The sequence below is a fragment of the Ursus arctos genome, unplaced genomic scaffold, assembly GCF_023065955.2.
Source record: "Ursus arctos isolate Adak ecotype North America unplaced genomic scaffold, UrsArc2.0 scaffold_14, whole genome shotgun sequence".
Classification (NCBI taxonomy): Eukaryota; Metazoa; Chordata; class Mammalia; order Carnivora; family Ursidae; genus Ursus; species Ursus arctos.
The window spans coordinates 23357467-23372524 of NW_026622808.1; the positions used below are offsets into that span (position 1 = coordinate 23357467).

The following is a 15058-nucleotide window of genomic DNA, read 5'->3' on the forward strand; positions in this document are numbered from 1 at the left end:
CCAAAATATAAATGTGAATTACTTTATTTATTTATTTGGATTGTATTGAATGTGTAGATTGCTTTGGGTAGCATATACATTTTAACACCAGTTTTTCTTTCAATCCATGACACAATCTAAGCTTACACCTAAAAGAGCTGGAAAAAGAACAGCAAATAAAGACTAAATCCAGGCTGAGAAGAGAAATAATAAAGTTTAGAGCAGAAATCAGTGATATAGAAATTAAAAAAATATGGTAGAACAGATCAATGAAACAAGGACCTGGTTATTTAGTTAGTTGTTGTTGTTGTTGTTGTTGTTGTTTTAAGAAATCTCTACACCTGATGTGGGGTTTGAACTCATAACCCTGAGATCAAGAGTTGCGTGCTCAGGCTGCCTGACTGGCTCAGTTGGTGGAAAGCATGACTCTTGATCTCAGGATTGTGGGTTTGAGCCCCCTGGTGGAAGTAGAGATTACTTACAAATAAAATTTTAAAAAAAGAAAAAAAAAAAGTTGCTTGCTCCACTGACTCCACAGCCATGTGCCCCATGACGTCAGATTTAAATAAAATTAAAAAAAAAAAATTAATTCTGACTTTGAGCCCTTTGTGCATTAAGATTTTAAAAAGCAATTCATTACTAAAATTAAGTTTGCCCATTCTACTTTAAATCTTCGTATCTAAATATCTATATTCTTTTAATTTGATTCTTTATCAGACATTCATTCTTTTGATTTCTATTCTCTCAAAATTTATTTATTTTTTTTATGTTCAGTTAGACAGCATATAGTACCTCATAAGTTTTTCTTGTACTGGTCAATTCATTAGTTTGGTATAGTACCCACAGCTCATCCCAACACGTGCCTTCCTTATTACCCATCACCCAGTCACCCCATCCCCCACCCTCCTCACTTGTGCAACCCTCAGTTTGTTTCGCAGAGTCCAGAGTCACTCATGGTTTCTCTCCCTCTGTGATTTCTTCCTATTCAGTTTTCCTTCCCTTTCCCTGTGTTCCTCTGCTCTATTCCTTATGTTCCACATATGAGTGAAACCATATGATATTTGTGTTTCTCTGCTTCACTTATTTCACTCAGCATAATCCCCTCCAGTTCCACCCATGTCAGTGCAAATGGTGGGTATTCATCCTTTCTGATGTTGTATATTGTATATTCTGATATTGTATATATGGACCACATCTTCTTTATCCTTCGTTGTATATTGTATATTCTGTTGTATATCTGTATATCCTTGTTGTATATTGTATATTCTGATATTGTATATATGGACCACATCTTCTTTATCCTTCGTCTGCTGAAGGGCATCTGGGTTCCTCCCACAGTTTAGCTATTGTGGACATTGCTCATATAAATGTTGGGGTGCATGTGCCCCTTCTTTTACTACATCTGTATGTGGGCTAAATACCTAGTAATGTGATTGGTGGGTTGTAGGGTAGCTCTACTTTTAACTTCTTGAGGAAACTCCATATTGTTTTCCAGAGTGCTGTCCAGCTTGCTTTCCCACCAACAGTATAAGAGGGTTCCCCCTTTCTCCACCGCCTCTCCAACACTTGTTTCCTGTCTTATTAATTTTTGTCATTCTAACTGGTGTAAGATAATGTCTCATTGTGATTTTGATATGTATTTGCCTGGTGGTTAGTGATGCTGAACATTTTCTCATGTCTGTTGGCCAATTGTATGTCTTCTGTGGAGAAGTGTCTCTTCATGTCTTCTGCCCATTTATTTACTGAATTATTTGTTTTTTGGGTGTTGAGGTTGAGAAGTTCTTTATAGATTTTTGGATATCAGTCCTTTATCCAAAATGTCGTTTGCAAATATCTTCTCCCATTCCATGGGTTGCCTCTTAGTTTTGTTGACTGTTTCCTTTGCTGTTCAAAGTCCCAAAAGTTCATGTTTGTTTTTGTTTCCCTTGCCTTTAGAGATATGTCTTGAAAGAAGTTGCTACGGCCTATGTTGATGAGGTTACTACCTATGTTCTCCTCTAGGATTTTGATGAATTCCTGCCTCACACTAAGGCCTTTTATCCATTTTCAATTTATCTTTGTGTTTGGTGTAAGAGAATGGTCCAGTTTCATTCTTCTGCATGTGGCTGTCCAATTTTTCCAGCACCATTTATTGAAGAGACTGTCTTTTTTCCATTGGATGTTTTTTTCTGTGTTGTTGAAAATTAGTTGACCATAGAGTTGAGGGTCCATATCTCAGATCTCTATTCTGTTCCATTGGTCTATGTGTCTGTTTTTGTGCCAATACCATATTGTCTTGATGACTGTGGCTTTGTAATATAGCTTGAAGTCAGACATTGTGATGCCCCCCCACCAAGCTTTGGTTTTCTTCTTCAATATTCCCTTGGCAATTTGGGGTCTATTCTGGTTCCATACAAATTTTAAGATTATTTGTTCCAGCTCTGTGAAAAATGTTGATGGTATTTTGATAGGGACTGCATTGAAAGTGTAAATTGCTCTGGGCAGCATAGGCATTTTAATGATGTTTATTCTTCCAATCCACGAGCATGTACTGTTTTTCCATTTTTTTTTCTGTCTTCCTCAATTTTTTTCATAAGTGTTCTGTAGTTTCTAGAGTATAGATGCTTTACCTCTTTGGTTAGGTTTATTCCTAGGTATCTTTTGGTTTTTGGAGCTGTTGTAAATGGAATTGACTCATTAATTTCTCTTTCTTCAGTTACATTTTTAGTGTATAGAAATAAAACTGATTTCTTTTTTTTAAAGATTTTATTTATTTATTTGACAGAGATAGAGACAGCCAGCGAGAGAGGGAACACAAGCAGGGGGAGCGGGAGAGGAAGAAGCAGGCTCATAGTGGAGGAGCCTGATGTGGGGCTCGATCCCAGAATGCCAGGATCAAGCCCTGAGCCGAAGGTAGATGCTTAACCGCTGTGCCACCCAGGTGCCCCCAAAATACAACTGATTTCTGTGCATTGATTTTGTATCCTGCCACTTTGCTGAATTGCTGTATGAGTTCTAATAACTTAGGGGTGGAGTCTTATGTGTTTTACACATAAAGTATCATGTCATCTGTGAAAAGAGAGAGTTTAACTTCTTTTTTGACAATTTTAATGCCCTATATTTCTTTTTGTTGTCTGATTTCTAATTGCTAGGACTTCTAGGACTATGTTGAACAATAGTGGCAATAGTGGGCCTCCTCATTGTGTTCCTGACATTGAGGGAAAAGCTCTCGTTTTTTCCCCATTGAGAATGATATTCACTGTGGGCTTTTCATAGATGGCATTTAGATATTGAGGTATGTTCCCTCTATCCCTGTACTTTGAAGAGTTTTGATCAGGAAAGGATGCTGTATTTTGTCAAATGCTTTTTCTGCATCAATTGAGAGGATAATATGATTTTTGTGTTTTCCTTTACTGATGTGGTCTATCACGTTTTTTGATTTGCAAATGTTGAAACACCCTTACATCCCAGGAATAAATCCCACCTGATCCTAATGCATTTCTATATAAATTTCCTTTCAACACAAAATATGGGATTGTTGAGTCAGTGTTGTACATACTTGTACTTCTTCCTTGCCAACATGTCCTTTGTAGACATCTGTATCACTTCCACCAGTGTCCCCAAGATGCTGGTGAATATACTAACACAGAGAAAAGTCCTGAATTATGACAGCTGCATCATGCAGATATACTTTTTCTTACTTTTTGTAGGTTTGGACAACTTCTTCCTGATTGTGATGGCTTATGACTGCTTTGCGGCCATCTGTCACCCCCTGCACTACACGGTCATCATGAACCCCTGGCTTTGTGGACTGCTGGTTCTGGTGTCTAGATCATGAGTGTCCTGCATTCTTTGTTACAAACCTTAATGGTGTTGTGGCTGTCCTTCTGTACAGAGGTGGAAATCCCCCACAATTTTTTGTGAAATTAATCAGATGATCCAACTTGCCTGCTCTGATACTTTTCTTAATAACATGGTGATGTAATTTGCAGCTACTCAGTTAGGTGGTGCTCCCCTGGCTGGGGTCTTTTATTCTTACTCTGAGATAGTTTCCTCCATACAGAGAATCTCATCAGCTGAGGGAAAGTATAAAGCATTTTCCACCTGTGCATCTCACTTCTCAGTTGTCTCCTTATTTTATTGTACGATGCTTGGTGTGTACCTTAGTTCTGCTGCTACCCAGAGCTCCCACACAAGTGCAGTGGTCTCATTGATGTATGCAGTGGTCACACCCATGCTGAACCCCTTCATCTACAGCCTGAGGAACAAGCACATAAAGCGGGTTGTAATTTTTTTTTTCCAGTGGGAAGCCATGAAAAGGCCATTTTTCAACATTACCTGTGATTTCATGCTTAATGCCTAATAGCCAGAAATTGTGATTCTTAGATTGGATCATGAAATAACTTAATCCCTCTATTTATATCCTGGAGTTTCAATTTTCTTAAATTCAACTGCTATTGCTTTTCAATAAGCCTCTTTGTTGAACTTTCTGTGCCTTCTGATAGCCAACAATTTTTCCTTTATGTTTTTATTTAAAGATTTTATTTTATTATTTTATTTTATTTTATTTTATTTATTTTATTTATTTTATTTTATTTTATTTTTTATTTTATTTTATGTCAGAGAGAGAGAGAGCACAGCAGGAGGAGCAGCAGGCAGAGCATGCAGAATGAGAAGCAGGCTCCCCACTGAGCAGGGAGCCTGATGTGGGGCTCAATCCCAGGACCAAAGGTAGATGGTAAACCAACTGAGTCACCCAGGTGTCCCTCCTTCTGTTTTTTTAATTTCCAAAGTTAGTCCCAATCTTGAATCAGAAACAACTTTGAGATTCCCATTTGCCTCATTTGGTGATGAATGGTATAGAATGATTATAATATAGTTATTACTGATTATACTATATTACATATGGTAATCACTTTATTAAATAAACTACATTTGGCCACTGAGGCCAAAATTTATAATTTTATTGTATAAGAAATTAGATCACAGGTTTTCATTCTGTGTCTGCCATTCGTTTCTGTGCTACTACTTTAAATGCTCTTTCTGGTGATATAGACTTAACCTACTAGTTTGTTCTGTAACTAGTCTTGGGGTTTTATGATCCTCATTATGATCCTGTTCTCATAGCAGCTCCGCATCCACAGTATCACTGGCACAGAAAAATAAGGAGAAATTACTTATGAAAAACACCCTCAAAGCATAATCTACAGAAAGACAAATTTGCATAAACCAAATGACTTAATATGGGCTCCGTATCAGAGAAGAACCAAATATAATGAAGTAAAATTTCCAATCATACAATATTTTATTGTGGAACATGTGTTTTTGATGATGAACATCTACTCACTAAAGTGTGGGGTGTGTGGTGTCCATGTGTAAAGGGTTTTATTTATTCAAGTGAAGAATTTAGTGACAGATATTGAGTTATTTAATTGGATGATCTGGCTGTTTCTATTTGAAAATTTCCAGGGCTGCCTTCAAATATTACTCCTTCTGTTGCCCTAAACTTAATATCTACCTCTTTAAAAAAGTTGTCATAAACTTTATAATGTGAGTAAACAATAAGTGTATCCACTCTGTCATTAACTCTTTGCCTTTTTTATGCTCTAAGCTCTCTTCAATCCTATGATCAAAGGAAGATACAGGCAAGAGCTTGAATTCCTGTCCAGTAATGTTCTGGGAATGGAAAGTTGGGACTGAGGGGTCCATAAGTTTTCCTGCAGAAACATAGAGGTCTTTCCAAACTCTACCATTTACCTGGATGGGAATCTCAGTGGTAGTCACTTTTTAGTACAGTTATCTAAAATAAATGTGAATCACCAGGACATTATGCATACTCCTTTCAAATCAGAAAAACTGTCAAAAACAAGAAACAGTAGATTATTCTTAAAATTCTCAGTTCTGTTTATATTAATTATTGTATCAGTCAGCTATTGCTGCATAACAAACCATGCCAAAAGGAAACAATATAAGATAATTTTTTTTTTCATTTTCTTTTTTTTTTTTTTTATCACATGAGGGTCTACATTGGGGAAGTCTTCTGGTCTCTGCTGGTCTCCTCATGAGGTTGCCATCAACTGTTGGTCAGCTGGTAGTGCTCCACTAATTCTGGCTGTGTTATCACATTTGGGTTTTTTAAAAAGATTTTATTTATTTATTTGAGAGGGAAAGAGACAAAGAGAGCAAGAACTGAGGAGGGAGGGGCAAAAGGAAAGGGAGAAGTAGACTTTTCCCAGTGAGCAGGGAGCTGTCTGCAGGGCTCAATCCCAGGACCCTGGCGTCATAATCTGAGCTGAAGGTAGACATTAAACCAGCTGAGCCAAGCAGCAAATCAACAGAGAAACAAGAGTTTTGAATGACACCCTGTACCAGCTGGACCTCATAGCTATATACAAAACATTCCACCCTAAAACAACAGAATACTCATTCATCTCGAACACACATGGAGCTTTCTCCAGAATAGACCACATACTGTGTCCCAAAGCAGGTCTCAACCGATACCAAAAGATTGAGATGATTCCCTGCATATTCTCAGACCACAATGCGTTGAAACTGGAACTCAATCACAAGAAAAATTTGGAAGAAATTCAAACACTTGAAAGCTAAGGACTATCCTACTTAAGAATGTTTGGGTCAACCAGGAAATCAAAGAACTTAAACAATTCATGGAAATCAATGTGAATGAAAACACATCTGTCCAAAACCTATGGGATACTGCAAATGAGGTCCTAAGGGGGAAATACATAGCCAACCAAGCCTCACTCAATTTAAGGAAAAATCCTGAATACACAAATTAACTTTACACCTTAAGGAACTGGAGAAAGAATAAATAAAACCTAAGTGAAGAAGAAGAAGAGAGATAATAAAGATTAGAGCAAAGATCAATGAAATAGAAACCAGAAATGCAGTAGAAGCTGGTTCCTTGAAAGAACTAATAACATCGATAAGCCACTGGCCAGACTTATCTAAAAGAAAAGGGAAAGGACTGAAATTAATAAAATTATGAATGAAAGGGGAGAGATCATGACTAACACCAAGGAAAGATAAACAATTATTAGAAGTTATTACCGGCAACTGTATGCCAACAAATCAAGCAACTTGGAAGAAATGGATGCCTTCCTGGAAACTTATAAACTACCAAGACTGAAACAGGAAGAAACTGATGATCTGATTAGACCAATAATCAGTAATGAGATTGAAGCAGTGACCAAAAACCTCCCCAAAAACAAGAGTCCAGGGCCTGATGGATTTCCAGGGGAATTCTACCAAGCATTTAAGGAGAAATAGTACCTATTCTCCAGAAGCTGTTTCAAAAAATATCAACAGAAGGAAAACTTCCGAACTCATCCTATGAGGCCAGCATTACCTTGATCCCAAAACCAGGCAAATACCCCATCAAAAAGGAGAACTACAGACCCATATCCCTGATGAATATGGATGCCAAAATTCTCAGAAAGATCCTAGCCAATAGGTTCCAACAGTACATAAAAAGGATTATCCATCACGACTAGATGGGATTTATTCCTGGGATACAAAGGTGGTTCAACATTTGCAAATCAATCAATGTGATAGAACATGTTAATAAAAGAAAAGACAAGAACAATATGATCTTCTCAATTGATGCAGAAAAAGCATTTGACAAAATACAGCATCTTTTCCTGATTAAAACACTTCAGAGTGGAGGGATAGAGGGAACCCTCCTCAATTTCATAAAACCATCTATGAAAAGCCCACAGAGAATATCATTCTCAATGAGGAAAAGCTGAGGGCTTTTCTCTTGGATAGGGACCACAACAAGAATGCCTACTCTCACCACTATTGTTCAACATAGTACTGGAAGTCCTACCATCAGCAATCAGAAAACAAAAAGAAATAAAAGGTATTCAAATTGGCAAAGAAGAAGTAAAACTCTCTCTCTTCATAGATGACATGATACATTATGTGGAAAACCCAAAAGTCTAGACCCAAATTACTAGAACTCACACAGCAATTCAGTAATGTGGTAGGATAGACAACCATTGCCCAGAAATCAGTTGCTTTTCTATACACTAAAATCGTAACTATAGAAAGAGAAATCAAGGAATGAATTCCATTTACAATAGCACTAAAATCCATAGGATACAGAGGAATAAACCAAACCAAAGAAGTAAAGTATCTATACTCTAGAAACTACAGAACACTTATGAAAGAAATTGAAGAAGACACAAAAAGATGGAAAAACATTCCATGATCATTGGAAGAATAAACAGCGTTAAAATGTTTATGCTGCCCAGAGCAATCTATACTTTCAACGCCGTCCCTATCAGAATACCAATGGTATTTTTCAAAGAATCAGAACAAACAATCCTAAATTTAATGGAACCTGAAAATACCCTGATTTTCCAAGGAAATTTTGAAAAAGAAAAACAAAGCTGGGGGCACCACAATGCCTGTCTTCAAGCTATATTACAAAGCTGTGATCCCTAAGACAGTACGGTACTGGCACAAAAATAGATACATAGATCAATGGAACAGAAGAGAGACCCCAGATATGGACCCTCATCTCGGTGGTCAATTAATTTTCAACAAAGCAGGAAAAAATATCCAATGGGGGAAAAAAAAACAATCTCTTCAGTAAATGGTGCTGGGAATATCAGACAGCTATACACAGAAGAATGAACCTCAACCATTCTCTTACACCATACACAAAGATAAACTCAAAATGGATGAAAGACCTTGATGTGAGACAGGAATCCATCAAAATCCTAGAGGAGAACATAGGCAGTAACCTCATCGACATAGGCTACAGTAACTTCTTTCATGACATGTCTCCAAAGCCAAGGGAAAAAAATCAAGAATGAACTTTTGGGACTTCACCAATATAAAAATTTTTTTGTACAGCAAAGGAAACATTCAACAAAACTAAGTTTCATCCCATGGAATGGGAGAAAATATTTGCAAATGACATTTGGATAAAAGGCTGATTCCCAAGATCAATAAAGAGCTTCCCAAACTCAACACCCAAAAAACAAAGAATCAAGTAAAAAAAAAAAAAAAGGGCAGTAGACATGAACAGACACTTCTACAAAGAAGACATACAAATTCCTAACAGACACAGGAAAATATATTCAACATCATTAGCCGTCAGGGAAATCCAAATCAAAACCACATTGAGATACCACCTTATATCAGTTAGAATGACAAAAATTAACAAGGCAGAAAACAACAAGTGTTGAAGAGGATGTGGAGAAAGGGGAACCCTCTTACCCATTGCTGGAAATTCAAGTCAGTACAGCCACTTTGGAACACAGTATGGAGGTTCCTCAAAAAGTTAAAAATAGAGCTAGCCTATGACCCAGCAATTGCACTACTGGGAATTTACCCCAAAGATACAGATGTAGTGAAAAGTAGGGGCACATGCTCCCCAATGTTCATAGCAGCAATGTCCACAATAGCCAAAGTGTGGAAGGAGCTGAGGTGCCCTTCAACAGATGAATGGATAAAGAATATGTTGTTCATGTATACAATGGAATATTACTCAGCCATTAGAAAGGATGAATACACACCATTTGTTTCGATATGGATGGAACTGGAGGGGATTATGCTAAGGGAAATAATTCAAACAGAGAAAGACAACTATTATATGGTTTCACTCATGTATGGAACATAAGGAATAGTATGGCAGACTTTAGGAGAAGGAAGGGAAAACTGAAGGGGGGGAATCAGAGGTGGAGACGAACCATGAGAGACTATGGACTCCAGGAAACAAACTGAGGGTTTCAGAGGGAAGCAGGAGGTATGGGTTAGCCCAGTAGTGGGTATTAAGGAGGGGACATACTGCAATGAGCACTGGGTATTATACGCAAACAATGAATCATGGAACACTACATCAAAAACTAATGAAGTATTGTATGGTGCCTAACATAACAAAATAAAAAAATGGAACATGCAGTATGTAATCATGAGTTTTCAATGACTATTTTAATTCCTAAAGCCGTGCACTTTAAATATGTACAGATTATTGGATGTAATAGTGTTCCATAAATTAATTAGAATTTTAAAATTCCGGTAGTGCATGACTCAGAATCAGAAATGAGCTTAGTTAGCTGAGTCACACCTAACAGGGTGGGAGAGCTCTCTTCCAACTGTGGAAAAGCAAAGGTTCACATGTGGATATTTAAAAAGTGAAATTAAATGAAGACAATTCACATTTGACAAACTCACTTATTTTGTAACTAGATTACGTATATTAAAGGCATGGAATGACATAAATTGGCTCAAGACAGAAAAACACTACAGCCACACACCTCATGGATGAGCTTTAGGAACACAAAGAGTTTCCCACCTGACTTCAGACTCATGTGGAGCCCTCCAGAGATCATAACCACTCCCTACCCTACAATCCCTTCCATAATAAGGACATTATGCTAAGCCACTTTTTCAGATTTTATTTATTTACTTGAGAGAGAGAGAGTAAGCTAGGGAGAGAGTATGAATGTTGGGGGGTGGACAGAAGGAGAGGGAGAAGCAGACTCCCCACTGGGCAGGGCGCTTGATGGGGGGTTCTATCCAAGGACCCTGAAATCATGACCTGAGCTGAAGACAGATGCTTAACCAATTGAGTCACCCAGGTGCCCGTATAGTAAACCATTTTATTTTAAGATGTTTTATACCCAGCAATAGCTAATTGATAGAATAATCAAATTAGGCAGAACTGACAGCATTTGTAATAATCTGATTCTTTTTATTCTACATAATGTTTTGATAATTGAAGGTAGCCTTCATGACTACACTGTTCTTGGGGTTTATTTCATGTAACTATATTAAAAGTTGACTCCTTAGGGGCCCCTTTGAGGTAAAATGGAAAAGTAGGAAGGACATATATGTGTGCCCACAACTTGTGACTCTGAGCCACATCCTGGACAGGAATCCAAGCTCGCTGGTGAGTCATCCTGTGGTTATGCGAATCATATATACTGAATGTTATTGATATGTTTAATTCTCTGCCCCTTTAGTAGTTATGGCAAAATTTCAAAGGGTGGGAGATATTTCATTTAGAGAACAGAAAGGAATCATATTCATAGGAAGCACTGGAAATATTCAATCAGAACCAGAAAATAACTTAATAAAACCCCAAACATGCCACCAGTCTTTCGTCTTAGTGATTACACCTTACGAGTGGACCCTGATATTCCATAATTTAATGACTAGATGAAATGCCTGAGAAAGAAATATTTTGCATAGCAATAAATATATAATTTAATATTTTGCCTCATCATCCTTAAAGCCAGGTTTGACTCTAAGGACATATTATGTCAATCTATTTTTTCCATATTTGTCATTCTGTGCAGACTCCACTTGGAGACATGTATTTTATGATCATATATTTTTGCCAGTGACTATGGTAGTCATGGTGGACACAAGCTGTGTAACAGGATAGGATCCTAATGTGTAGAAAAATCCCCAGGATCAGGTATAACTTTCAGTACGTCAAAGTCTGCATTCCCAGGAAGAGCAGTGAAAGTAGTGATGTATAAAGGAATGCTGTTCACAGAGGTGAAGCACATGGTCTCAGATTTTTCTCTGTTATAAACTTACATAAATAGCTGTGGTGGCCAAGAGTAGAGTTCCCATAGGAGCAGTGTTAAGTCAAACAAAAGAAAAAAATAGTCACTATGGTATACTTTATCTGAGAAGAAATTATTCTCAACAGCTTCATTTAGTCATTTTAAAAAGTGAGAATGTCCAAATAGTTCACACCCAAAGTTAGGAATGACATTAAGACCTAGGAAAATGACAAAGGGAAAAATCTCTTGGATATCAGAGATATCACAAAGCTTAATAAAATGAGTTACATATATTGTACAAGACATTGAAATTGAAAACATAGAAATTCTAGGAAATAAATTAAAGAAGCAAAATCTATTGCACAATATACATAAAAAAATCACAACTTCTGACTCTAAGGCATTGGGTCCTGAGATCATGGGCACTTCTTTAGGCCTCAGACAATTGGCCCTTTTAGAACTGTCATCCCAGAGAATCTCATAAGAGCCCTCTTTATGTCTTTGTTCCTCAGGCTGTAGATGAAGGGGTTCAGCATGGGTGAGACCACCATGTACATCACTGAGGCTACTGCACTTGCGTGGGAGCTCTGGGGAGCAGAAGAGCTAAGGTACACTCCCAGGCTCGTAAAATAAAATAAGGAGACAACGGAGAGGTGAGATGCACAGGTGTAAAATGCTTTATACTTGCCTTGAGCTGATGAGATCCCAAGGATGGAGGAAACTATCTTAGCGTAAGAGTAAAGGACCCCAGCCAGGGGAGCACCCCCCAGCAGCATAGCTGCAAAATACATCACAATGTTATTAAGAAAGTTATCAGAACAGACAAGTTGGATCATCTGATTGAGTTCACAGAAAAAGTGGGGGATTTCTACCTTTGTACAGAAGGACAGCCAAGACACCATTAAGCTTTCTAACAAGGAATGCAGGACACTTATGATCCAGGACACCAGAACCAGCAGTCCACAGAGCTGGGGGTTCATGATGACCATGTAGTGCGGGGGCTGACAGATGGCGACAAAGCGGTCATAAGCCATCACAGTCAGGAGTAATACATCTAATCCTGAAAAGAGTATGAAAAAATACATCTGTGTGATGCAGCCCGCAAAGGTTATGACTTGGTTCTGAGTCTGGATGTTCAGCAGCATCTTGGGGACGGTGGTGGAGGTGAAACAGATGTCTACAAAGGACAGGTTGACCAGGAAGAAGTACATGAGGGTGTGGAGGTGGGAGTCAGAGCTGACGGCCAGGATGAGGAGCAGGTTGCCAAGCACAGTGATCAGGTACATGAAGAGGAAAAGCCCAAATAGGAGAGGCTGCAGTTCTGGTTCCTCTGAAAATCCGAGAAGAAGAAACTTTGAGATTGCTGTATTGTTTCCTTGGTCCATTAGTGGAGGTGACTACCAGCACAGGGGAAATAATATGATTAATTTTCACATAAATGGACATTGTTCACATTGTGGAAATGTTAGAATTAACATTTTCCAGTCAAGAAACTAATTTCAATACTTTGTGAGTGGATGTGCACCCTTTCAGAGGATTCCCAGTTCCTCTCTGATTAGGGATTTCCATCACAGTATCTAATGTTCCCCAACAGGTCAGATATTATAGTTTTAATAAGAAATTATTTCATGGATTTGAGGAAATCTAGAGTGTCGTCCATGTTTCCAGAAATTTCTAGTCATAAAGTAGAGGGTGTTTTCAATAATGGTGATAGGATAGAAGCAGATATAAAAATTGAATAATCGTGAGATGGGATCAGATGTTATGAAAAAAAACAAAAGCTGTTTAAAGGAGAGAGTGGATGAGTTGTTATGTTGAGTGTTCTGTCAAGACTGGCCAAGAAGGTGACATTTGAACAGAGATCTCATGGAAGAGAGAGTGGAAGATAGGAGGTCTTCCTGGCAGAGGGAATGGCCAGTGCAAAGGCCTTGAGGAAGTGCTTCTGTCAGAAAATCAAGGCTCAGAAGGAAGCCAGTGTCTTGAGGGGAATGGACAAGAGAGAGTGATGAGAGGTGGTGTCAGTGAATTTCCTAGAACCATGTGGCCTCACAGCTGCTTAAATTTCAAGACACAGCGACTTCCTCTTCCATACTATGTACCTCTTGCACTTTATGATCTGGTTGGAATAGCATTCTGTCCATTGTACATCCCTCCTTAATATCACCTGTTGATTGAGTTTGGCCTGTGTATTATAAGGGTCACCTTGAAATAGAGGATCCTGTGTATCCCTGCTCTGAGGACTGCACTCACTCATCTAGGTACATACACTCATGTGCGCGCACACACACACACTGTCACATACAGACAACACAGCACACCATGTCCTCCTGGTGTGTGTTATTCTATGTCCTTCTCACCCCCCCACCCCAAAACTGTTTAGGATATGAATGCATACACATCATATCACCTTTCCCATAAGGAATGTAGAGATAGTACCCAGAAATTCCTATTCGTAGCCTCCCAGGGTCAAATGATCTGGGGGCTCCATTTTGGAATGGACACTTTTTTGACCTGTGTGTAAAGAAACATAAATAATTGTGTTCAATAGCCAGAGAGAGAGAGAGAGGAGGAGGAGGAGGAGGTGGAGGGAGGGAGGGAGAAATGAGATGGACATAAAGAGTAAAATGATCTAATAAGCTCAGTTGTTCTGAGAGACTGTAGGAAGGAAAGCTTCCTTGGTGCTGGTGGCATCCAGTCCTGGTTATATCCCATTTATACCCTGCAAAAATAATAAAAGAGTGAAAATAAATTGCCCAAAAGGCAAAGGTAGTGACATCTTTCTGGTGTAAAACATCTTACAGAGTGAATATCACAAAAGAAAAATGAATAAAGAGAATAAACCAACACTTCACAAAATTAGGCATTTTTTTTTTAAATCAGATAGTAGTAGACCTGTTTTTTCTGTGCCTAGCCAATATTTATTTGACCAGTTGGTTTTTATTTGGTCCAAAGTGGATCAGGTGAGCTCCTTTATCACTTTTCCTATGTGACATCTTTTTGTGATTATTTGTCATTCCAGCCTTTGTGTTTTAGTCAGTTTCTTGACAAGTCCCAGGAGCACATCTAAATCTAATGGTTCTGTTCTTTTCCAACATGCAAAGGCCTCCCCAGACTCTGTAAGATCCTACACACCCCATGGCAATCTACCCTCTTACTCGGAAATCTCTTCATCTGTCAGAACATAAAGAGAACTTATGATAAACACAGGTGTCTTTCAATACATATGAATTGAAAATGTGTAATGTGTAAGTGTGCATAGCACATTATAATTTTAAAAAACAAAGACTTTTGAAAGACAGAAAAACAGTGGAAATGCACTTAGGTTAAGCAGAATGGCTCAAAACAACTGTCTGAAACCAAATAAAAGGAAGTCCCAAAACCAAAGAGGTTTAAAAGAGTTATAATTAAATGAAATTGACAATGGTACGAATCTAAATTAGATTGCCATGGACTTAAATAATGAATCATGGAACACTACATTAGAAACTAAGCATATACTGTATGGTGACTAACATAAAATAATAAAAAAATTATTATTAAAAAAAAGATTGCCA

At 38.1% G+C, this 15058-nt stretch overlaps 1 protein-coding gene across 1 annotated transcript; it reads right to left on the minus strand.

The window, feature by feature from the left end:
* Window positions 1-11941: 11941 nt before the first annotated feature.
* On the minus strand, window positions 11942-12721 carry LOC113249343 (olfactory receptor-like protein OLF4; the record flags this gene model as incomplete). Its single annotated transcript, XM_026490838.2, has 1 exon — window positions 11942-12721. A coding segment is annotated over one exon (780 nt), but the record flags the coding sequence as incomplete, so codon positions are not given.
* Between the last annotated feature and the right edge of the window lie 2337 nt (window positions 12722-15058).